Genomic DNA, 22,910 nt, shown 5'->3' on the forward strand with positions numbered 1-22,910 from the left:
TGGGCAGACAGACTCTCTGCCCATTGACTGGGGAGCAATGCAGATGGTTCTTAAGATAGATGACTCCAAATATTCCCATCTCGCTGTCGGTAGATGATAAGGTATGGGATGGAGGGACCAGGAAGTGAGACGGTAACCGTGTCAATGATTGTTTGGCCTTGGTCCTCGCATCCCGGTCTGTTTAGCTCAGGAAGTTGTCTTCTTTTCTCTTATCTCTTTTCTCCTTCTGCAGAAAGTCTGGGGCCCCAGGGACACAGTGCATAGCTAAAAGTGACCACACTAAGCCAAAATCGCCCGGGGAGCTGTCCTTCCGAAAAGGCGACCTCCTCACCATTGTGGAACTGTGTGAGGTAAGGGGATGAACCATAAAAGCTTCTCTTCCTCTTTCATCCAGTAGGTAACTCTTTATCCTCCAGAGTATCTATGGATACAAAAATGGGAAAATCTCTTTAGTACACCTGGGCCCTCCCGACCTCCAAAGGCAAATAGTGCCAGCTCCCCTCTCATGCCTGTGCTCTCCTCCCAGGCTGTGAAAGAAGGGTCATCTTCAGCCTTCTCGCTCATGTTTTACTTCATACAGGAAAGCTACAAAATCGCTTTTCTCTTCCCTCTCTCTGTCTTGCCCTCAGACCAAAGGTCATCATTACAAGGCCAAGCACAACACAACTGGAGCCGAGGGGCTGCTGTCTGCACGGCTGTGCGGGAGCGCGATGCCATCCGAGTGGACCCCAAACTGAGCCTCATGCCGTAAGTGAATCTTGTTCCCTCCTTCACTAGACGAAGCTCCCCAAGCCCAGGCGTACCAGGGATGAGGGACATGGGGAAGGGTCGCCAGCTTGGATCCTTTTTGACTGGACGGGTTGAGCCAGTCCTGGTTTTGCTGGAACTACATGCAATGGGGATAAAACCAGAACTGGCTCAGCTTGCCCAGGTGCCATGGAGCCAGTTGGTGACTCTGAGGGTATTAAAAAAATAAATAGTGCCCTCTGTATGTGGTAGAGAATTTCAGACATACAACTGTGTCAGTTAAAGCTTTCATTGTAAGCCACTGATTTTGTAACTCTTCAGAACTTCCCCTTTCCCCCTTCGCAGTTTTCCTGCAACTGCAGGGAACAGTCCTTGCTAACAAGAGAAACACATATGACTTCACGCTGTCAGGCTCTGATTGGTCTGTAGTGACCATGATGTCAGAAATGAATGCACATAGATTGTTTGAACCAATGGGATCCATTTCCATGCGACGGGTCATTTGTGACGCAGCTGCTCCCAAAGGGACTGGGAGGAAGAGCAAAAAAGATTCAGAAACAGGTGACCATTTGGTGAAACATTTCATTGGTGCTGGTTGGCCATCGCTGTTGCTTGTGCATATTTCTGAATCACTGAAAGAGTACATGGACAATGAAAGTGCACTAGACACCCATCCTGTCCTGAACACCCATGAAGTAACTTGGATGAACTTGGCGCCAAGGTGTGGCATTAAATCTAGGGTTAGCTAACTTGTATGACTTCTGGATTCTGAAGTTGCTTGCTTGACCCCCCTCTCCCCCCCAACCCTGCAGCTTGCTGTTGGTGACTGTTTTGTTGGCAGGCAGGGCTTCAGCTAGGAGGCGGTCACTGCCTTTCAGCTTTCTTTACCCTCTTCACTTGTTCCTTCTTCCAACTCAGCTGGTTCCACGGCAAGATCTCTGGCCCAGAGGCAGTGCAGGCAGCTGCAGCCCCACAGAAGACGGCCTCTTCCTCATCCGCGAGTCCGTTCGGCACCCTGGAGACTACGTGCTGTGCGTCAGCTGCGCGAGAGAGGTCATTCACTACCGGGTCATCTACAAGAACAGCCAACTGACCATCGATGAAGCAACCTGCTTTTGCAAACCTCATAGAAACTGATTGAGGTCAGGACTTAACAGCCCAGACGGCTAGGACTTGAAGGGGTGGACGAGCTCAGCCAAAGGGATAGACTTGGATTAAGGGTTTACGGAGAAAATCCAAAGGGCAAAAGGAAATCACCACCCAAGACATTGCCTGTGACCCTGCTTTTCGTGGTAGGAAACATCACTCTGTAGAACAGGGATTGCAACCTTTCAGGGAACCCCTTTTCTGCTTCAAAAGATTTCACGGACCCAGACGCATCTCTTTAATGTTTTTCATGCCCTAACTAAAGAAATAATGCTGTGCACGCCAGAATCATTCACAATGTAGAAAACTTTGATTTATATTATTGAATGCCTAGGGAGCACAGTTTCCAAAGCTACTTAAAAATTGGCCTCATAATTGAAGGTTGAGGCCATTCCATTCCACCTTCCAGTCTTGCTGCAATGAGGGAAAGGAAGAAAGTTCAAAATAGTTTCGGGCTGGTAACTTGGTAAGGCCTGGAAGTGAACCAGCGCCGGTACCTGCAGACCTGCAATCTAGTTTTCAATGGGAAACTGCAAGCAGCGTCTCCTTTTGAAAACTCAGGCCGGCAGGAGAAAGCCAGTACTCTTGTTCCTGTAAACTTCTGCTATGAAGCAGGTGCAAAGTACATATGTGAGAGTTTGCAGGAGAAATTAAAAAATAAATCCCTGCATGTATTTTCCCTCCCTCCCCCCAGTAAATGTCTGCAGGCTGCTCACAGTGTGCAGGTACTTTTACCCTCAGTGGCGGGGAACAGCAATGTTCAAAGGTCCTCCTTCCATAGATAAAACAGGTGTTTACCCACATAAAAAGTTCTGAAACTGTACCCTCTCTGAAAACTGACCCCCTTTAGCCTGCTTTTCTTCTATACTTTACTAGCAAAACGTGCCTGGTTGTCTCGGGGTAGTGAGCACATGTGTCCTGTCTATGGATGAGGAGGCCTCTGCTTGTGTCTGTGTGTGTTTGCCACCCTGGCGCCATCCTGTCTCTCTCCCCACCCTCTGGTTATACCCCTGCACCATCCTGTCTCTCTCCCCACCCTCTGGTTATACCCCAGGACCTTCCTGTCTCTCTCCCCCACCCTCTGTTCATACCCCTGAACCATCCGGTCTCTCTCCTCCCACCCTCTGTTCATACCCCTGCACCATCCTGTCTCTCTCCCCACCCTCTGGTTATACCCCTGCACCATCCTGTCTCTCTCCCAACCCTCTGGTTATACCCCAGCACTATCCTGTGTCTCTCCCACCCTCTGTTCATACCCCTGCACCATCCTGTCTCTCTCCCCACCCTCTGGTTATACCCCTGCACCATCCTGTCTCTCTCCCCACCCTCTGTTCATACCCCTGCACCATCCTGTCTCTATCCCCACCCTCTGGTTATACCCCAGGCCCATCCTGTCTCTCTCCCCACCCTCTGTTCATACCCCTGCACCATCCTGTCTCTCTCCCCCCCCTCTGTTCATACACCTGCACCATCCTGTCTCTCTCCCCACCCTCTGGTTATACCCCTGCACCATCCTGTCTCTCTCCCCCCCCTCTGTTCATACCCCTGCACCATCCTGTCTCTCTCCCCACCCCTCTGTTCATACCCCCGCCCCCATCCTGTCTCCCTCCCCACCCTCTGGTTATACCCCATGCCGCATCCTGTCTCTCTCCCCACCCTCTGGTTATACCCCTGCACCATCCTGTCTCTCTCCCCACCCTCTGTTCATATCCCTGACCATCCTGTCTCTCTCCCCACCCTCTGGTTATACCCCAGGACTTTCTGTCTCTCTCCCCACCCTCTGTTCATACCCCTGCCACCATCCTGTCTCTCTCCCCAACCTCTGTTCATACCCCTGCACCATCCTGTCTCTCTCCCCACCCTATGGTTATAACCCCTGCAGCATCCGTCTCTCTCCCCACCCCTCTGTTCATACCCCTGCACCATCCTGTCTCTCTCCCCGCCCCTCTGGTTATACCCCAGCACTATCCTGTGTCTCTCCCCACTCTCGTTCAAACCCCTGCACCATCCTGTCTCTCTCCCGCCCTCTGTTCATACCCCTGCCACCATCCTGTCTCTCTCCCCACCCTCTGGTTATACCTCAGCACCATCCTGTCTCTCTCCCCACCCTCTGTTCATACCCCTGCACCATCCTGTCTCTCTCCCCAACCCTCTGGTTATACCCCAGCACCCATCCTGTCTCTCTCCCACCCTCTGTTCATACCCCTGCACCATCTGTCTTTCTCCCCACCCTCAGTTCATACCCCTGCACCATCCTGTCTCTCTCCCCACCCTCTGTTCATACCCCTGCACCATCCTGTCTCTCTCCCCACCCTCTGGTTATACCCCTGCACCATCCTGTCTCTCTCCCCACCCTCTGTTCATACCCCGGCCCCATCCTGTCTCTCTCCCCACCCTCTGGTTATACCCCATGCCGCATCCTGTCTCTCTCCCCACCCTCTGGTTATACCCCCCGCACCATCCTGTCTCTCTCCCCACCCTCTGTTCATACCCCTGCACCATCCTGTCTCTCTCCCCACCCTCTGGTTATACCCCTGCACCATCCTGTCTCTCTCCCCACCCTCTGTTCATACCCTTGCACCATCCTGTCTCTCTCCCCCACCCTCTGGTTTTACCTCTGCACCATCCTGTCTCTCTCTCCCCACCCTCTGTTCATACCCCTGCACCATCCTGTCTCTCTCCCCCCCCTCTGTTCATACCCCCTGCACCATCCTGTCTCTCTCCCCACCCTCTGGTTATACCCCCTGCAGCATCCTGTCTCTCTCCCCACCCTCTGTTCATACCCCTGCACCATCCTGTCTCTCTCCCCGCCCTCTGGTTATACCCCAGCACTATCCTGTGTCTCTCCCCACCCTCTGTTCATACCCCTGCACCATCCTGTCTCTCTCCCCGCCCTCTGTTCATACCCCGGCACCATCCTGTCTTTCTCCCGCCCTCTGTTCATACCCCCGGCACCATCCTGTCTCTCTCCCCGCCCTCTGTTCATTACCCTGGCACCATCCTGTCTCTCTCCCCGCCCTCTGTTCATACCCCGGCACCATTCTGTCTCTCTCCCCGCCCTCTGTTCATACCCCCGGCACCATCCTGTCTCTCTCCCCACCCTCTGGTTATACCCCTGCACTATCCTCTCTCTCTCTCCCCACCCTCTGTTTCATACCCCTGCACCATCCTATCTCTCTCCCCAACCCTCTTTTCATACCCCTGCACCATCCTATCTCTCTCCCCACCCTCTTTCATACCCCTGCGCACCATCCTATCTCTCTCCCCACCTTCTGTTCATACCCCTGCACCATCCTGTCTCTCTCACCCACCCCCCCTCTGGTTTTACCTCTGCACCATCCTGTCTCTCTCCCCACCCTCTGTTCATACCCTGGCACCATCCTGTCTCTCTCCCCGCCCTCTGTTCATACCCCGGCACCATTCTGTCTCTCTCCCCGCCCTCTGGTCATACCCCTGCACCATCCTGTCTCTCTCCCCCACCCTCTGGTTATACCCCTGCAACCATCCTGTCTCTCTCCCACCCTCTGGTTATACCCCGGCACTATCCTGTCTCTCTCCCCACCCTCTGGTTATACCCCTGCACCATCCTGTCTCTCTCCCCACCCTCTGGTTATACCCCGGCACCATCCTGTCTCTCTCCCCACCCTCTGTTCATACCCCTGCACCATCCTGTCTCTCTCCCCACCCTCTGGTTATACCCCTGCAACCATCCTGTCTCTCTCCCCCACCCTCTGTTCATACCCCTGCACCATCCTATCTCTCTCCCCACCCTCTGTTCATACCCCTGCACCAATCCTATCTCTCTCCCCACCCTCTTTTCATACCCCTGCACCATCCTGTCTCTCTCCCCACCCTCTGGATATACCCCTGCACTATCCTGTCTCTCTCCCCACCCTCTGGTTATACCCCCGGCACCATCCTGTCTCTCTCCCCACCCTCTGTTCATACCCCTGCACCATCCTATCTCTCTCCCCTCCCTCTGTTCATACCCCTGCACCATCCTATCTCTCTCCACACCCTCTTTTCATACCCCTGCACCATCCTGTCTCACTCCCCCCCCTCTGGTTATACCCCTGCACCATCCTGTCTCTCTCCCCCCCCTCTGGTTATACCCCTGCACCATCCTGTCTTTCTCCCCACCCTCTGTTCATACCCCTGCACCATCCTGTCTCTCTCCCCACCCTCTGGTTATACCCCTGCACTATCCTGTTTCTCTTCTCACCATCTAGTTGTTATAATAAAAAATGTTTATTTATTTTCCATGTTTTGTGGCACTTCAAAGTGGATTACATTCAGGTACTGTAGGTATTTTCCCTATCCTCAGAGGGCTTACAATCTAACAGGCCGAGTGCAAATGCATGATGATGAGCCTATTAGTTATCCCCGCAGGATATCATAGCGATATTAAGTTGGAGGTCCCAAAAAATAAAAAAAAATAAAAAATTTGTCCGCCGGTCCACTGGTTGGAAAACGGATGCTCAATTTTGCCGGCGTCCGTTTTCTGAACCCGTGGCTGTCAAGGATTCGAAAACCGATGCTAGTAAAATTAAGTGTTGATTCTTGGACCTGCTGACAGCCGCCGCTTCTGCTAATAAGGAGGCGCTAGGGATGTGCTAGTGCTTCCTTATTAGCGTGGGCCCTATTTAAATAGAGAATTGCGCGCCCAGGAGATTTGCCTGGGCATGCGTCGGGAGAGCATGCGCTCAACACGGAGTGCCGGCTCTCCCCTGGGTTTTTTTTGAATCGGCTTGCACCTGAGGCAACCTGAGGCACCTGAGGCAATGGTGGGTAAAGTGACTTGCCCAAGGTCCCGAGGAGCATCAGCAGGGATTTGAACCCTGGCTGCCCTCCTGATATTCCTGCACCGTTCTGCCCCTTCACCTTGTCCTCTCTAGCACTGTCCTTGACTGGAAGAGTCTGACCTGAAAAACGTCTCTTTGTAAGCAGGCATTGTTGGTGTGAGGGGTTCATAAATGACTGAGCTAAAAATAGGACAAAACCACAGGCACCTGCTGTTTTGAGAAGGTTGGAAACTTCTCGGGGCAGGAAGTGGCTGAAGTTCAGATGTTCTGGTGGGCTGGAAGGGGGATGTGTAATATTTATGGCAAGATCTCACTCTATCATTGTCTTCCTCTCCCTCCTTTTTCCCACCTCTCCTCCCTCTTTATCTCCTTCTGACTCCCTCCTTCTCCCTTCTTTGCTCACTCCTCCATTTCTCTCCCCTCCTTCCTTCTTTCTCTAGTATTACATGAAAACCCAAGGAGTAATCTGTACGAACTGGTTAAAACCCAAACCAAAGCAAGGGGCCAAGTCAGCTGAAGACGAGCTTGCCAGAGTAGGATCTTCAGCTTCAGAGGGGCCTTTGTGTGTGCTGAGAGGGGGCACTGTGTGTGTGTGTGTGTGTGTGTGAGGGGCACTGTGTCTCTGTGTGTCTGAGAGGGGCACTGTGTGTGTGTGTGAGAGGGGGCACGGTGTGTGTATATGGGAGGGGCACTGGGTGTGTGTGTTTGTGTCTGAGAGAGTGCACTGTGTGTGTGTTGTGTGTGTGTTTTGTGTCTGAGAGGGGGCACTGTTGTGTGTGTGTGTGGTGTGTGTGTGTGTGCTCTGTGTGTCTGGGAGGGGCACTGTGGTGGTGTGTGTGTGTTTTTGTGTCTGAGAGGGGGCACTGGTGTATATGTGTGTCTGAGAGGGGGCACTGTGTGTGTGTGTATGGGAGGGGCATTGTGTGTGTGTATGTCTGAGGGGGGCACTGTGTGTTTGTGTATGGGAGGGGCATTGTGTGTGTGTTGTGACCGCTGGTCGCGGCGAACCACGACCGGGGGGGCCGGTCACTCCCTCCGCTTCATCGGGGGCCGTCGTCGAAGGCTGCCTCCGAGGGCAGCGTTGCTGCCCTTCCAAGATGGCCGCCGCATCTTCGACGTGGCTAGGCCACGCCCCCTGAGGTTCTCTTAGGCCCGCGCGGGGCAGCTAGTGCCCGGCCTTAAAGGAACCCCTACAGGAAGAGTAGGGGGTTCCTTCCTGTTGTCCCCAGCTTCCCTGCAACTACTTAAGGCAAGGTCTGGGGCCTCAGACCTTGCCTCGGCTTCATGGCTCCAGTGTTGTTTGGTTCCGGTTCCTGCTTGCTTCTGTGTTTGATCCCTGGACTGGCTTTCGTTCCTGTTTGGCTCCTGACTTCTGGATTTGGCTGCGGGACTCTCATTGTTTCTGGACTCCTGGACTGGCTGTGGTTTCTTCTGGCTCTTGACCTTGGACTGGCTGCGGATTCTTTCTGGCGTTATACCCCTGGACTGGCTGCGGAATGAGTTGGCTTTGATTCTCTGGACTACTTTGTTACTTCTTTAGTTTCCACGACCTGCTGGAGGTGCCAGCTTCAGTTTCACGACCCACTGGAGGTGCCCATCTCTATTCGCTTCGACCTGCTGGAGGCGCCAGCTATCTGGACTAAACGTACCTGCAGGAGGCGCCTGCATCCAGATCTTCTTCTAGTACCTCCAGGGACATTCGTGATTGGCCTCGCCCACCGACGAGGGGTCTACATTCCTCGCCGGACCAAGGGTCCACCTCTCAAGTCATAACAGTGTGTGTGTGTGTGTGTGTCTGAGGGGGCACTGTGTGTGTATGGGAGGGGCATTGTATGTGTGTGTGTCTGAGAGGGGGCACTGTGTGTGTGTATGGGAGGGGCATTGTGTGTGTGTGTGTATGGGAGGGGCATTGTGTGTGTGTGTATGGGGGGGGCATTGGTGTGTGTGTGTGTGTGTGTGTGTCTGAGGAGGCACTGTGTATTTGTGTATAGGATGGGCAGTGTGTGTGTCTGAGAGGGGGGCACTGTGTGTGTGTGTGTGTGTGTATGGGAGGGTCACTGTGTGTGTGTGTGTCTGAGAGGGGCATTGTGTGTGTGTGTTTGTGTGTGAGAGGGGCAGTGTGTGTGTGTGTGTGTTTGTGTCTGAGAGGGGGCACTGTGTGATTGTGTATGGGAGGGGCATTGTGTGTGTGTGTGTGTGTGTGTGTATGGGAGGGGCTTTGTGTGTGTGTGTGTGTGTGTGTGTATGGGAGGGGCTTTGTGTGTGTGTGTGTGTGTGTGTGTGTGTCTGAGAGGGGCACTGTGTATGGGTGTCTGAGAGGGACATTGTGTGTTTGTGTATGGGAGGGGCACTGTGTGTGTGTCTGAGAGGGGCACTGTGTGTGGGTGTCTGAGCGGGGCATTGTGTGTTTGTGTATGGGAGGGGCATGTGTGTGTGTCTGAGAGGGGCACTGTGTATGGGTGTCTGAGGGGGGCATTGTGTGTTTGTGTATGGGAGGGGCACTGTGTGTGGGTGTCTGAGAGGGGCATTGTGTGTTTGTGTATGGGAGGGGCACTGTGTGTGGGTGTCTGAGAGGGGCATTGTGTGTTTGTGTATGGGAGGGGCACTGTGTGTGGGTGTCTGAGAGGGGCATTGTGTGTTTGTGTATGGGAGGGGCATGTGTGTGTGTGTTTATGGGAGGGGGTGTTGTGTTTGTGAGGATTGCTTGCTTACAGTGATTTAAAAGTAGGGGCAAGAAATGAGGTCTGTCTCTTCCCTTTCTACTGGAGTGATAATGAAGTTTCCCCCTCCTTTGCCTGCCACTCTGTACTGATCCGTGCTTTGCTTGCATGATGCTGCCTTTATTCTCATCTCTCTTTAGCTGGCTGGTTACTGAATATGGAGCAGCTGAGCCTGGGAGATAAGATTGGAGAAGGTGAATTTGGGGGTGAGTGAGAAACCAGTTATCCCAGTTAACTTATTACTGGTGAAGGGCAGTTGTGCTATAAATACTCTAAGCAACAGATACAGATATTTTCCCCTCTCCTTCTTATTACCTGAGTATTTAATTTGTTTAATTTAACAAAGAGAAGAATGAACTCCTGTCGGGATGGGGACATGGGAGGTGGGTTCCATTCTCCGGGAAGCATCAGGGGTTAATTTCAGGCCGATACAGTAAAAGGCTTCATTTCTGGCAGAACCACCCAGATTGGCCTTTTGCCCCCTCTTTTCTGGGCCCTGAGGCAGCAGTGTATGTCAGTTCTGGCTCCCCTGAGGAAACAGATCAGAGCCAGCAGTGGCAAGGATTGCCCCCCCCTCCCCCCCGCCCTCGGAGGGAGCAGAGAAGATCCGAGAGCTTTGGAGCTGCTTCCCCTGAGAGCAGGGCTTTGATTTGGGTTTGTGGGGAGAGGTCACACCCTGACACCCTGCCCATCTCACCCCCCCCCCCCTCCTCAGTTCCACTTCCTTTTTCTATACAAATTAAGCCCTGGGAAGCAAGAACTGAAATCTCTGGCACCCACTAAGCCAAACCCTTGAGCTTGCTATGCGACACGCCTTGAGGTCACCCGGGAATTACTGACAGACCAAAGAGCCTGCTAGCCCAGCGTCCTGCCTCCCACAGCGGCCAGCAGCAGCAGCTGCGCAGAGAAAGCGCTGTAAATAACCGGGGAGCGGGAGGAGCTTTAGGAGATGTCCTGAACCCGGGGCCGGATTTAGGCACAGGCAACACGGGCACGCGCCTTGGCTGCCAAATTACAAAGGCGCCCAAAACCTGGGACTGCCCTCGGCTCCTCTCTGCTTTCCAAGGGGAGAGGATGAAGGGGACCCCCCCCCCCCGCCCCCGCCTTAAGTCCTCTGCTTATGGGTGCCGGCATCTTAAATCTGATCCTGCCTAACTTATATTATTAAAAAAAAAAAAAAATAGAGCGTCATGTTGAACACCACGCTAGGAAGACTGAATCACTATTCTAGATTTTTCTTTTTTCATGTATGAAGGTGAAGGAAAACTTAATCACTTCACTGCTGTATCTGCCATGAAGAACATTCAGTGACCAGTAATAAACCTCAATGACAATCTATAGGCATCGCGATGGCACTGAAGTGGTTAAGAAAGGGAATGTATTGGGACCCTTACTGTTCAATATATTTATAAATGATCTGGAAAGAAATACGATGAGTGAGATAATCAAATTTGCAGATGATACAAAATTGTTCAGAGTAGTTAAATCACAGCAGATTGTGATAAATTGCAGGAAGACCTTGTGAGACTGGAAAATTGGGCATCCAAATGGCAGATGAAATTGAATGTGGATAAGTGCAAGGTGATGCCTATAGGGAAAAATAACCCATGCTATAGTTACACAATGTTAGGTTCCATATTAGGTGCTACAACCCAAGAAAGAGATCTAGGTGTCATAGTGGATAACACATTGAAATCGTCGGTTCAGTGTGCTGCGGCAGTCAAAAAAGCAAACAGAATGTTGGGAATTATTAGAAAGGGAATGGTGAATAAAACGGAAAATGTCATAATGCCTCTGTATCGCTCCATGGTGAGACAGCACCTTGAATACTGTGTATAATTCTGGTTGCCGCATCTCAAAAAAGATATAATTGCGATGGAGAAGGTACAGAGAAGGGCAACCAAAATGATAAGGGGAATGGAACAACTCCCCTATGAGGAAAGACTAAAGAGGTTAGGACTTTTCAGCTTGGAGAAGAGACGACTGAGGGGGGATATGATAGAGGTGTTTAAAATCATGAGAGGTCTAGAACGGGTAGATGTGAATCGGTTATTTACTCTTTCGGATAGTAGAAAGACTAGGGGGCACTCCATGAAGTTAGCATGGGGCACATTTAAAACTAATCGGAGAAAGTTCTTTTTTACTCAACGCCCAATTAAACTCGGAATTTGTTGCCAGAGAATGTGGTTCGTGCAGTTAGTATAGCTGTGTTTAAAAAAGGATTAGATAAGTTCTTGGAGGAGAAGTCCATTACCTGCTATTAAGTTCACTTAGAGAATAGCCACTGCCATTAGCAATGGTTACATGGAATAGACTTAGTTTTTGGGTACTTGCCAGGTTCTTATGGCCTGGATTGGCCACTGTTGGAAACAGGATGCTGGGCTTGATGGACCCTTGGTCTGACCCAGTATGGCATTTTCTTATGTTCTTATGTTCTTAAAGAGCTGGGCTGTTTTTGATCTTATAGGGCACCATCACGTTTTTGCAAAATGGTGGCCCCCTGCTGTTCCCATGCCTGCTTGCCTCAGTCTTGCTGGCCGTGCACTGGGTGGAGCCATACGCAAGCAGCCATCTAAACTGGGTCTTGGCAGAGGATTGGGAAGAAAATCGGGGAATTTTAACTTTGAGTCCCTCCCTGGACCTTAAATCGATGGCCCTTCAAAGATGGCCAATGCTGGTTGTGTGCAGGGAGCTGGGGATGCATGGAAATAAGTGGCTCCCTGACGTACGGCAATGTGTTACAACGTGTCTGTGGTCGTGGTACGGTGAGCAAATCAGTGGCTCGCTCACCTCTACTGACCCCTGACCTCCGATGACAGTCCGGGGAAACTGGTAGAAGTGGCTCAGGCCTTCCGACAGCATGCCAACGGTGGTAATAATCCAGTTGAATGGGTATGTCAGCCTGATCCTCCCTTGTGCTCCTTCCTTCCCATCTCCCCAACAGCTGTGCTGCAGGGAGAGTACATGGGGCAGACGGTAGCCGTAAAGAACATCAAGTGTGACGTCACCGCCCAGGCCTTCCTCACCGAGACAGCTGCCATGACGTAAGTGAGCCAGGACACTGTGCTTGAATGGTAATGCCTCCCTGCTCCCCACCCCACGTCTGGTCTCTTATAGCAAGCAGAGGGTACGAAACTTTACCCTCAGTTAACACCGTCATCTTTATACTCCTATAAAGATGACGTACCTTTTCCGTACCTTAGATGCATAAATGTAGAGTACGCTAGGTCAGTGGTGCTCAGACTGGTCCTAGGGCCCTCCCAGGGCGGTCAGGTTTTCAGGCTATCTTAATGAATATGCATGAGCTATATCTGCATACATTGGAGGTGGAGCATACAAATATGCACATTCATTAGGGTTCTTCAGGGGTGCCTCAGGATGAATTTGGACACTGCTGCACCAGGGGAGTAACCCTGCCCCGAGTGCTTGTCTCAGATTTGGTCTTCTGATCTGTTCTTCAGAGGGAGAAGGGGTGTTTAGATGCCTGCAAGTGATTCTGAATTTCTCCCAGTTTCCACATGAGTAATTTTGTACACATAAAAATGGTGTTCAGACGCACTTCCCTGGGTAATAATCTCCATATGGGTTGATTTGGGGCATACTTTAAGAGGCACTTGACAGCCGGACTATGCTGAGGCTGATCTTAGTGTGTCGAATTTCCTGCCAGTGCCCTTCTTAATACTGATGTTGCACCAAAGAGCGCTTCCTTCTGGAGAACTTAGGACAGTGCTGCTCAACCAGGGAACACCCGGCCAGTCAGGCTTTCAGGAAGTCCACAAGGAATCTGCATGTGATAGATCTGCATTCAGCGGAAGCAGTGCATGGGAATCTATCTTGTGCATATTCATTGTGGATATCCTGAAAAGGACTCAGACCAGTCCTTGGCCCCCTCCCAGCCAGTGGTTTTCAGTATATTGCTAATGAATATGAATGAGAGAAAATTTGCAAGCACTACCTCGTGCATGCAAATTTTCTCATGAATATTGATTAGGGGTGTCCTGAACACCCGACTGTCCTGTGGGCAGGGAGTCCGAGGACCAGTCGGAGCACTAGTGAGTTAGATTGCAAGCCCCACTCCCTGCCCGGCTTTGAGATGGGGGGGGTAGGAGGGAGCAAGCTCTCAAAACAGGGCCGTGTGCAAGAGTATTTTGGCTGCCTTCGGTCATGCACCCCCTCACTGGGGGGCATCTCCAGCACAGCGCTCCCTTCTTCGGCAGTATTGGCTCTTCCCTTCTGGGCCTCATGCCTCCCCCAACATTTTGGTGCCCTAGGCAGCCGCCTAATGGAAGCACCAGCCCTGTTCTCACGGTTTCTGGCCGACAGAAGTGGCAGGCCACCGTACGTTTCCCTGCATGCATGTCAAACACCCCAGAGCTGTGCATTTCAGTTTGGTGTCTCTCTCCCGCTCCAGGAAGGTCCAGCACAAAAACCTGGTGCGGTTACTGGGCGTCATCCTGCACAACGGCCTCTACATCGTCATGGAATTCATGAGCAAGGTGAGGCAGGAGAGGGGAAAAAGCCGAACAGTCAGTGCCCGAGGCTGACCAGCTGCAGGTCCCGACCCCCCCTCCCATCTTCCCCCACCCCCTGCCAAAAGATAACTGCTTGATAGGACTCTCTCAGGGGCTGATGCAATAAAATCGGGTGCGCCCGCTCTCTTTACGCGCGCATGGCGCCCCAAAGGGGGGTACGCCGGTCACGAAAACCGACGCCGATAAACTCCACCCCCGCCTCGGCATCATGAGAGCTGGTGCTGGAAAGCAGACGTTACCCTTTTTTTTTTTCCCCTTACTCGGAGCTCCAGCCGAGAAGCCGCATGCATTAGCCCTTCCTTCCTTCCCCCCCCCCCCCCCAACTGACAACATACGTTTCATGCAAGGGCCCACATCTGAAAACGGGAGAATAAAGATAACGGTGTAGAGCCGGGTCTTCACCGGGATGATCTCTGCAGATGTGCAAAAAAAACGGGGGCGGGGGAAACTGAGGCCACAAACGAAACGGTGTGGAAATAGCGTCTTAAAAGACAAGGAGCAGCCTCGGCTTTAGGAGGCCAGGACAATAACTTGGACTCTCGGTTTTGGCTGCCAGAACCGGGAAACAGAGTCCGTGCTTATCTGTTTACCACAGGCTATGTAACTGATATAATGGAAGGGGGTGAGCCTTTAAGAGACAAATACATTCATTGGACCAATGCCGAGTTTATCGGCATCGGTTTCCCTTACTGCCGTACGGCGGTCATGACAACCATTAAACTCGGCCTCGGTTTTTGTGATGGGCCCTGGCAGGCGTTAATAGATGACAGTTAAATGTGCGTGGGAGACGCACATTTTTCTTCTTGCATCGGGAGTGAATGCCTAATAGCCTCATTCACGTGCATTTGCATGGGAAGGGCGCCATCACATTCACTCCGCGTTAGACGCGCGTTGAACAGGCGCTAATCCCCTTGTTGCTTCAGGGGATCGATTAGCGCCTATTCTACCCGTGTCCAGCTGCACGTGAAGAGTGCGCTCGGATCGGCGCTCCCCTTGGTACCACTGAGAAGTGTTTCTGTGAGCTCCCTCTCACTCGGATATCTTCCTTTTCAGGGCCTTGGTTACTGCACCCTTTAAGCCCCGGGTTGTGTACCTTTCTCTTGATGGTATCAGTGGGAAATACAACACATCTTGTATCATTGGAGCTGGAAATCACACCGCAGCCGTAAAGCAGCAGCCCTCCTCCTCCTCCTTTCCCCACTCTCCGTGTGGTGTGGTCGGAGAGACGTGGGCCCCCGGGAGTGTCTCCAGGAGCCGTTCAGGGTTTTGTGCTCTCCTTCCCTCATATGCACCCCCCACTCCTCTCTGATTTCTCCTGATTTTTTTTTCTCTCTCCCGTAACAGGGGAGCCTGGTGAATTTTCTGCGCACAAGGGGCAGGTCGGTGATCCACACCAAGCAGCTTCTCCAGTTCTCTCTGTGAGTTTAGTGCCTGCTCCCTTCCCCTTTTATTGTCCCAGCATGACCTGTGCCTGCGTCTGCTTGTGGTGGCAGCCCTGCTGTAATATCTGCTTTATCTGCAGCCCAGTCCTAAAAGGCCCCCCAGAAGATGAGGGTGGAAAAAGCCACAAAACACATTTTCCCTTCCTACTGCCACACCACAGACTGTATTGGACGTCTGGCTTTATCCTTCCTTCCCCAGCACTAAGAAACTTCTTAGGGTTTGCCAACTGAGTCCAGATTCTGCCGAGAGGGTTGATCCAGTCCTGCATTTACCCCAATGCATGCAGGGAGTTGTAGTTCTGATTTTCCTATTACAAACATGCCCGACTCTGGCCGAGTTTCGCCACCAATGGTGGCTGCCTCAGGGGCTTGTTGGTCACAGAGCAGTATTCAGATGGTGGTCCCTGATTTTCCTATTACACTCCCTAAGAAGAGTAAAACTACAAGACCCTGCAGGCAGTAGTGTAAGCCCAGCAGTGGATCAACCCTGTCAAGAGAATCTGGAGCCAATTGCCAACCTTAGCTCCTCTGCACTTAGCACAGGCTTTCTTGTTTCTGATTGCTCCATACCCACCACCCTTTCTGTGCTTTCCTGCAAAGGACCCTTTCTGTGCTTTCCTGCAAAGGAAAAACGTTTGTCTCTGTCTCTCTCTTCTACACATTTCCTCATCACCCTTCTCATCTCTCTCAGTCTCTGTCTGTCTGACTCCCTTTAAGACTGCTGTCAGATTGTCCCCGGCCTGCTGGCTACTGATTCTGGTAATGTCTCCTTTCTATTCCTCCTGGTGCGGTTTTGGCGTGCTGATGAAGGAATGTCTCGGAAGGGATGGAATACCTTGAATCCAAGAAGCTGGTCCACAGAGACCTGGCTGCCCGCAACATCCTCGTCGCCGAGGACAACGTGGCAAAAATCAGCGATTTTGGCCTGGCTAAGGTGGACCTGAAATGGGAGGACCTCACCCGATTCCCAGTCAAGTGGACGGCGCCGGAAGCCTTAAAACACAACGTAAGCAGGAAACTCAACAGGCATAGAAACATCTATATAGAAATGACGAGAGAAGAAGACCAAACGGCCCATCCAGTCTGCCCAGCAAGCCACGCAGTTTATCCATTTATTTTTATTTATTTATTTATTTATTCCCCACCCTTTTTCTCCCTCCCACCCATCACTATTGGCTTCCAGCACCCTCCGGCCCCAACTCCCTTCCACCCCTCCACCATACAGAGAGCAGCGCCGTATCCGCATCCCGGTGAACATCCAGCTCAATCAGGGGTAGCAACCGCCGCAACAAGCGGCCACACCCCTGCCCCATACTCTTACCCACCCCTGCTTTCTTTGTTTGTTTCTTGGTGTTTTTTTTTTTGGAGATGGCAGCCCTCCGTGAAGATGGAACACCAACCCCTGGCCACTGGCATCCCGCTGCGTGAATGCCTCTGTGGCTACTGCCGCTCCGTGCAGTGTTTTGCTGCCTGATGGTGGAACACCGACTACTGGCAAGCAAGACAGCAAGCAGGGCCACTGGGCCATGTATCCGGCAGCCTCTCTCAAATAGCTAGGGGTTGTCAGGGAGAGGCTGAGCTTCCCCGACTTTGTAACATCTGTCTCAGTGAGTTCTGTGATGTGCAGTTCAGATTTCAACAGGAAAGAAGGGACCGCAAGCTGCGGTGTGACCCTGCAGTTGGCTGGTAGGACCTGTAAGTTTCTGCAACTCATGTACTGATTAGAAAACTTTACATCTTCTATGCTGGCTTCCCTGCTCATAGCATTGAGCTGCTGGTTTTTTGAAAAAAAACAAACATATTAAAAAAAAAAGATCTAAAAAGTAGAATTAATATAAGAGCAATAATTCTCTTGGCTCTTTAGCACTCTCCTAGGGGGATTCCTGCTTCACTGTGGGCAAAAGTGGAGCAAAAGTGGAAACTGCTTATTTAAGCCATTCGTGTCCAAACCAGCCCTTGGTTCCCACCCTCGCCTCAGCCAGTCAGGTCTTCAGGATATCGCTGGTGAATAAGCATGAGAGAGATCCACACACAGTGCAGGCAGTGCATGGAGCGCTCTCTCGTGCACATTTCATTAGGGATATCCTGAAAACTGTGGAATCAGCTGCCGCCAGATGCAAGCACAGCCAGCAGCGTGGCAGGGCTCCAGAGGGCTGCGTTCCTGGAGGCATTCCTGGAAGACAAGGACATAAACGGACATCGGGTATTAGAGATTTGAGTGCAGGCCCAGTAGCTTCACGCTGTTATAGACAAACTCTGGCTTTTGTCTGGTGACTCGGGGACCACTGTCTGAGACTGGGCTAGATGGGGCCATTGATCTGACCCAGTTGGGGCCATTCTTGTGTTCTTAACCCAACTGCTGGGGAGCAGTTTGAGCACCACTGATGTAGACAGAAAGCTTGCTCTAAAGCTAGTCTCATCCATCAGGCACAAGCAAGATATACAGCTTAGTCACTGCTGTCATTGTAGTTATGTCAAATATTTGACTTTTAGGGAAGTATAATTTTAGCTTCTTCTTGTTTAATCTAGTTTTAAGGAAGTCTGTGACTTGCTTGTGATGCATGGAAAGATGGGGGGGGGGTTTGTAGATTTCTGTGTCTGAATATCACAGCATGGACTCTGCCAACGACAGAGCAGAAAAGGTGCTGGGGATTGTGTGCACAGCCATAAAGCCCAGAGCTCTGACTGTTTCAGAAAGCATCAGCGGATGTGTCACAGCTTTTAAAAGAAGACAGAAAACTAAGAGTCATGCATCCATGTTCCTTATCCGTCATGAGCAAAGCTAGCTCTGTTGTGTCTGGGAGCGACCTATGACCCAGTTGGCCCTGTACTCATGACTCACCCAGAAAATTAAATCCTCATTTATGTGAGGCATTCATGAAGTGCAAGGTCATCCCCTGCAATTAAAACCCTTCCTCGGTGGGGGTTGCCTGCTGGCTGGGTGCGCTGATGTCAGACGAGGCCTCTCCTAGGGCAGCCGATGGCATGGTGGCATGACTGAGGCCTGGGGAGGCAGAGAGAGAGGGCAGTGCCAGTATGTATCCTCTGGGCACGTGGGGGGATTCACTACCCCCACCTTGGTCAGGCTGCATTCTCTGACCAGCCCAAACTCATGTGTCTGCGTCTGTGCCTCTGCAGAAGTTCTCAACCAAATCAGATGCCTGGAGTTTCGGGGGTTCTTCTGTGGGAAATCTTCTCCTATGGCCGTGCTCCGTACCCAAAGATGGTGTAGTTAGTTCCCCCCCGGCTGTTTTTTTTTCCTTCTGTTGTAAGGATGGGGGAGGGGGAGAAGAAGGGTTGGGTTGTAGGGGGGAAGGCAAGGGAAGCAGGGTGTTTTTACTCTTGCTGGATGGCACCTTACAAGTTGTAAATCGTAGGACCCTCCTCTGACCTGAAGCATCTCTGCCTTTACCCTGTACAAGTCACCTCTGCACTGTTAAAAAAAACCCCCAAAGCTTCCTATCAGGGCCGGGGAAACGTCCTATGAATCTGGCTCTCTCCTTGTGGCCTTCAGTTTGTTATTTTCAGATCTCTTGTTATCTGTCATTTTAAGTATCCAAGCATTCTCAGCAATATTCAAATGGATTACTGACGTTACATCTGGACCTCCTTGTCACAAATGCTATGATATTAAGCAGAAGATCTGTAAAATGAATATATACATTTACTGGCACCTCTTAATTGTCTTACCTAACATAACATAGCAGATGATGGCGGATAAGGACCAAGTGGTCCATCCCATCTGCTCTTTGATTAGACGACCATATAATAATTCCCTTATTTCAACCAGCACCAGCTCCCCGCCCCCCTCAGTATCTTTTACCTGGTTCCTACCCTGCCCTGGTATCTGCCCCAGGCCTGTTAAATGCTGTTTACAGAACCGGCCTCTGCCGCTCTTCCAGACCTGGTCATCTTGCCCTTTGGGTCTACTTAATCCAACGCCCAGGCTCCCCCCCTCAGGTCTTCACACCAAGCTCTGTAATGGCCACACAGCCACCATGGTTAATGAGGCTGTGGCCTGAAACATCTGGCTTATTGATGTTAACGCTGGAACCACACCGGGCAGGAGGCTGGTGCGGTTGTACTGCTACTCTCTGCCCGTTGGCTGAGAGAAACGTTTGAAGCCCCCTCCCTCGTCTCTTCTGTCTGTTTTAACCCGGGGGGGGGTGAGCAAACTGGGGGGGGGGGGCACCCATGGCTGCCCAGTCAGTTTACATCCCCCTGGCAGAATTTGCAAGAGGTGGAGCATTTTAAGAAAGCATGAGTGATCAGACAAAGACGTGTGTTATTTTTAATGTGTTTCCATTGAAACTATTGTGCACCACCGAATCATTCAACAACCCATAGCATAAGTAAAATGGTCCTGTTCAAAAGTTAGAAAAAGTCCACAGGTGGTCTGGTATGCGATCACAGGAAAAGCTGAGGGTGGCAAAGGCCTCACAGCTTTCTTAATATTATATATTTATTCAAAGAAAACTCCTCCATTTCAAAGAGATAGACATACTAAGAAAACTGTAAGGACTCTGTCACCTTTGCTACATTCAACTTTTCCTGCTCAAAAGTTTGCATACCCTTAGTTCTTAATGCTGTGTATTGTCCCCATTTGCATCAATGAAGGCTTGCATTCTTTTGCGATAGTTGTGAATGAGGCCCTTCATTTTCTCATGGGGTAAAGCTGCCCATTCCTTTTCGTAAAAAGCCTGCAGATCCTGTAAATTCTTTGGTTGTCTAGCATGAACTGCATCCTTTGAGTTCTCCCCACAGGGGCTCAATGACGTTGAGCTTCAGGAGACTGTGATGGCCACTCCAGAACCTTCACTATCTTCTGCTGCAGCCACTGAAGGGGCAACTTGCCCCTTATCTTTCGGATCATTATCATGTTGGAAAGTCCAAGTGTGCCCCATGCGCAGCTTCCTGGCTGATGAATGCAAATTCTCCTCCACTATTTTTTTACAAGATGTTGCATTCATCCTGCCATCAATTTTGACTAAATTCCCAGCCTCCCCCTCCACACACCACACACACACAAAACAGCAGGGATTCACCTCCATGCTTGACTCCTTTCCAAACATACAGTTTATGGTTGTGACCTTAAATTTCAGTTTTGGTCTCATCACTCCAACTTATTTTGTTTCTCGACGTTTTTGAGGCTTCTCTAGATGCTGTTTGGCGTATTGTAAGCAGGCTGGGTTGTGTGAGCTGGTGCAGCAATGACTTTTTTCTGGTAAACTCTACCATGCAGCCCATTTTGTTGAAGTATCTCCTTATGCATGCTGAAACACCCACATCACTTTGTTTCAGAGAAGCCTGTATTTCAGTAGAAGTTATTATGGGTTTTTCTTTGCATCCTGACAAATTTTCCTGTCAGTTGTGGCTGAAATCTTTCCACTTCTTGATCAGAGTTTGAACAGTACTGTTTTTTCAAATCTTTGGATATCTTTTTATATCCTTTTACTGATTTATAAAGTTGAGTTACTTTTGCTCGCAGATCCTTTGACAGTTATTTTGCTTCCCCATGTTTCAGTAACCACCAAAGTCAGTGCAGCCCTGGATGAAATGCACAAGAGTTTCTCAAGAGCTAAGAAACTAGTTGACTATACAGGCATTAATTACAATCCAACAAGGCCCAGGTGTGGACATCGAACCTTCATTGCCATCTCAACCTGTGTGTGTCAACTTGAGTGTATATTATCAGCCCAAACATTCAAGAATATACAAACTTTTTAACAGGACCATCCTATTATTCCCTTATTGCTATGGTTTGTTTAATGATTGTGCTATTCTGTGATGCATAATCATTTCATTTGAAACATTAAAAATAACAGACATTCTTTGTCTGATCACTCATGTTTTCTGAAAATGTAACACATCTTACAAATTCTGTAAACTTATGAGCACAACTGTATATGGAGTACCCATATGTATCTAGTAACCCAGTTTCATAAATGAAAAGGGGGCGGCTGCGGCCTCAAAAACATATAATCACCCTGTGTTACCCCTCCCCTCCCCCTCATCCTTACCAAGCATATTCATCGGTTGTGTCTGACTAAAGCATAAGCTCCACGGAGCAGAGACTGTCTCATGTGTCTATCTGTACAGTGCTGTGTACATCGAGTAGACCTGTAGAGATAAGCAGTAGCAGTAGCCTAGGCCTCTGACTGTGCTCTCCCTTTTCTCCTCAGTCCCTGAAAGAAGTCTCTGAGAACGTAGAGAAGGGGTACCGCATGGAGGCTCCCGAGCACTGTCCTCCTTCCATCTACAGCCTGATGAGCAGCTGCTGGGAGCCAGAGCCGGGGGGGAAACGGCCCCTCCTTCAAGAAACTGAGGGATAAGCTGGAAAAGGAGTTGAAGGCTGTGCGGGATGGATAAGGAGAGAGGGTCCTGTGCCTTTAATTCCTGAGCACCGATGGGACTGTGTGTGGTGCACCCTGGGAAAGGTAGCGACCAGAGTATCCCCGAGAGAAGCACCTGGTCCAGTGGCCTGGGAAGTCTTATGATGGGAGAAGATAGTCGCAGGATGCCTGATAAGGTTAAAATAGTCAGTGGGCTGCTGAGCAGTGCACTCTGATTCTGTACCCAGATTTCCTCACAGAAGTGTGGAACGGGCCTCTCTCCCACTGCCCTCTCCTAGAATCGGTGTTTGCAAAGTCCTTAGTCTCATTCCCTTCTGGTTTACATAATTTGATACCAGGAGCTAACACACTAATAATTACATTTGCTCTGGTATAGGTTTTCTGTACGGTGGAGAAACCCTTAGCACTACTTCACTCTTTGTTTATGAGGTATTTAATTGCAGAGAAGATCTGGTTAGGCCGAAGCCTGACTTTCCTGGACCTTGAACTGATTGCCCTTCCTTGCTGCTCATGGGTCCGGCAGTCCCTCTGTCCCCCTCCCAGCCCCTCCCCCTGTCTTTTTCCTTCCGCTCTCCAGCCACCAGTTTCCATGTTGCCTGCACATTATGACTAGGGGTTGACAGCACACCCCTTCCTGCCATCAGCAATGCACCTCCTGAGGTCAGGAATGGTGGGTACTGATGCCAATGGTGACTTTCCACGGTGGGATGGAGTTGTGATATTACATTGTGTTTGCATGTCTAAGGACTTGGGCCTAACCGTAGTGAGGGTTTCACGTAAACTGGTGCATCCATTAAAATAACCTGATTAAAATAACCTAATTAAAACTCTGCACTAAATGCCACTTTGGAAACTGACTGCGGAAGGAAATGCAACCTAGTTAGAAATTGGAGTCTCTTCCATTGATGCTGGACTCTGGAATCTGTGCTTCTTGGTCCTTTCTCCTTCTCTGTATAGATCCTGGCAAAAGATCAGAAGACCCCCGCACACACACACACACACACCTTTGCGTACCGGGGGGAACTCTGAGGCTCTTACACTTAAGCCCCTAAGGTGGACACGCGTATTTTCGGTCAAACATAGCAGCCTAATGTTTTGGCTGAAGATTCACCTAAATTTACTCCCTAAATTCAGGATGCTATTCAAGTGCCTAGATTTAGTCTCCTGT

At 50.6% G+C, this 22,910-nt stretch overlaps 1 protein-coding gene across 1 annotated transcript; it reads left to right on the forward strand.

Moving 5' to 3' along the window:
* The first annotated feature begins 59 nt into the window (after nt 1-59).
* Nucleotides 60-21,721, forward strand: MATK (megakaryocyte-associated tyrosine kinase). Its single transcript, XM_029613560.1, has 10 exons — nt 60-124; nt 233-350; nt 527-747; nt 1,666-1,778; nt 9,556-9,621; nt 12,360-12,459; nt 13,827-13,911; nt 15,292-15,365; nt 16,200-16,395; nt 21,572-21,721. The coding sequence occupies exons 1-10, from the start codon at nt 60-62 to the stop codon at nt 21,719-21,721; spliced, it is 1,188 nt and encodes a 395-aa protein (XP_029469420.1).
* Nucleotides 21,722-22,910: the final 1,189 nt, after the last annotated feature.

The sequence above is a fragment of the Rhinatrema bivittatum genome, chromosome 8, assembly GCF_901001135.1.
Source record: "Rhinatrema bivittatum chromosome 8, aRhiBiv1.1, whole genome shotgun sequence".
Lineage (NCBI taxonomy): Eukaryota > Metazoa > Chordata > Amphibia > Gymnophiona > Rhinatrematidae > Rhinatrema > Rhinatrema bivittatum.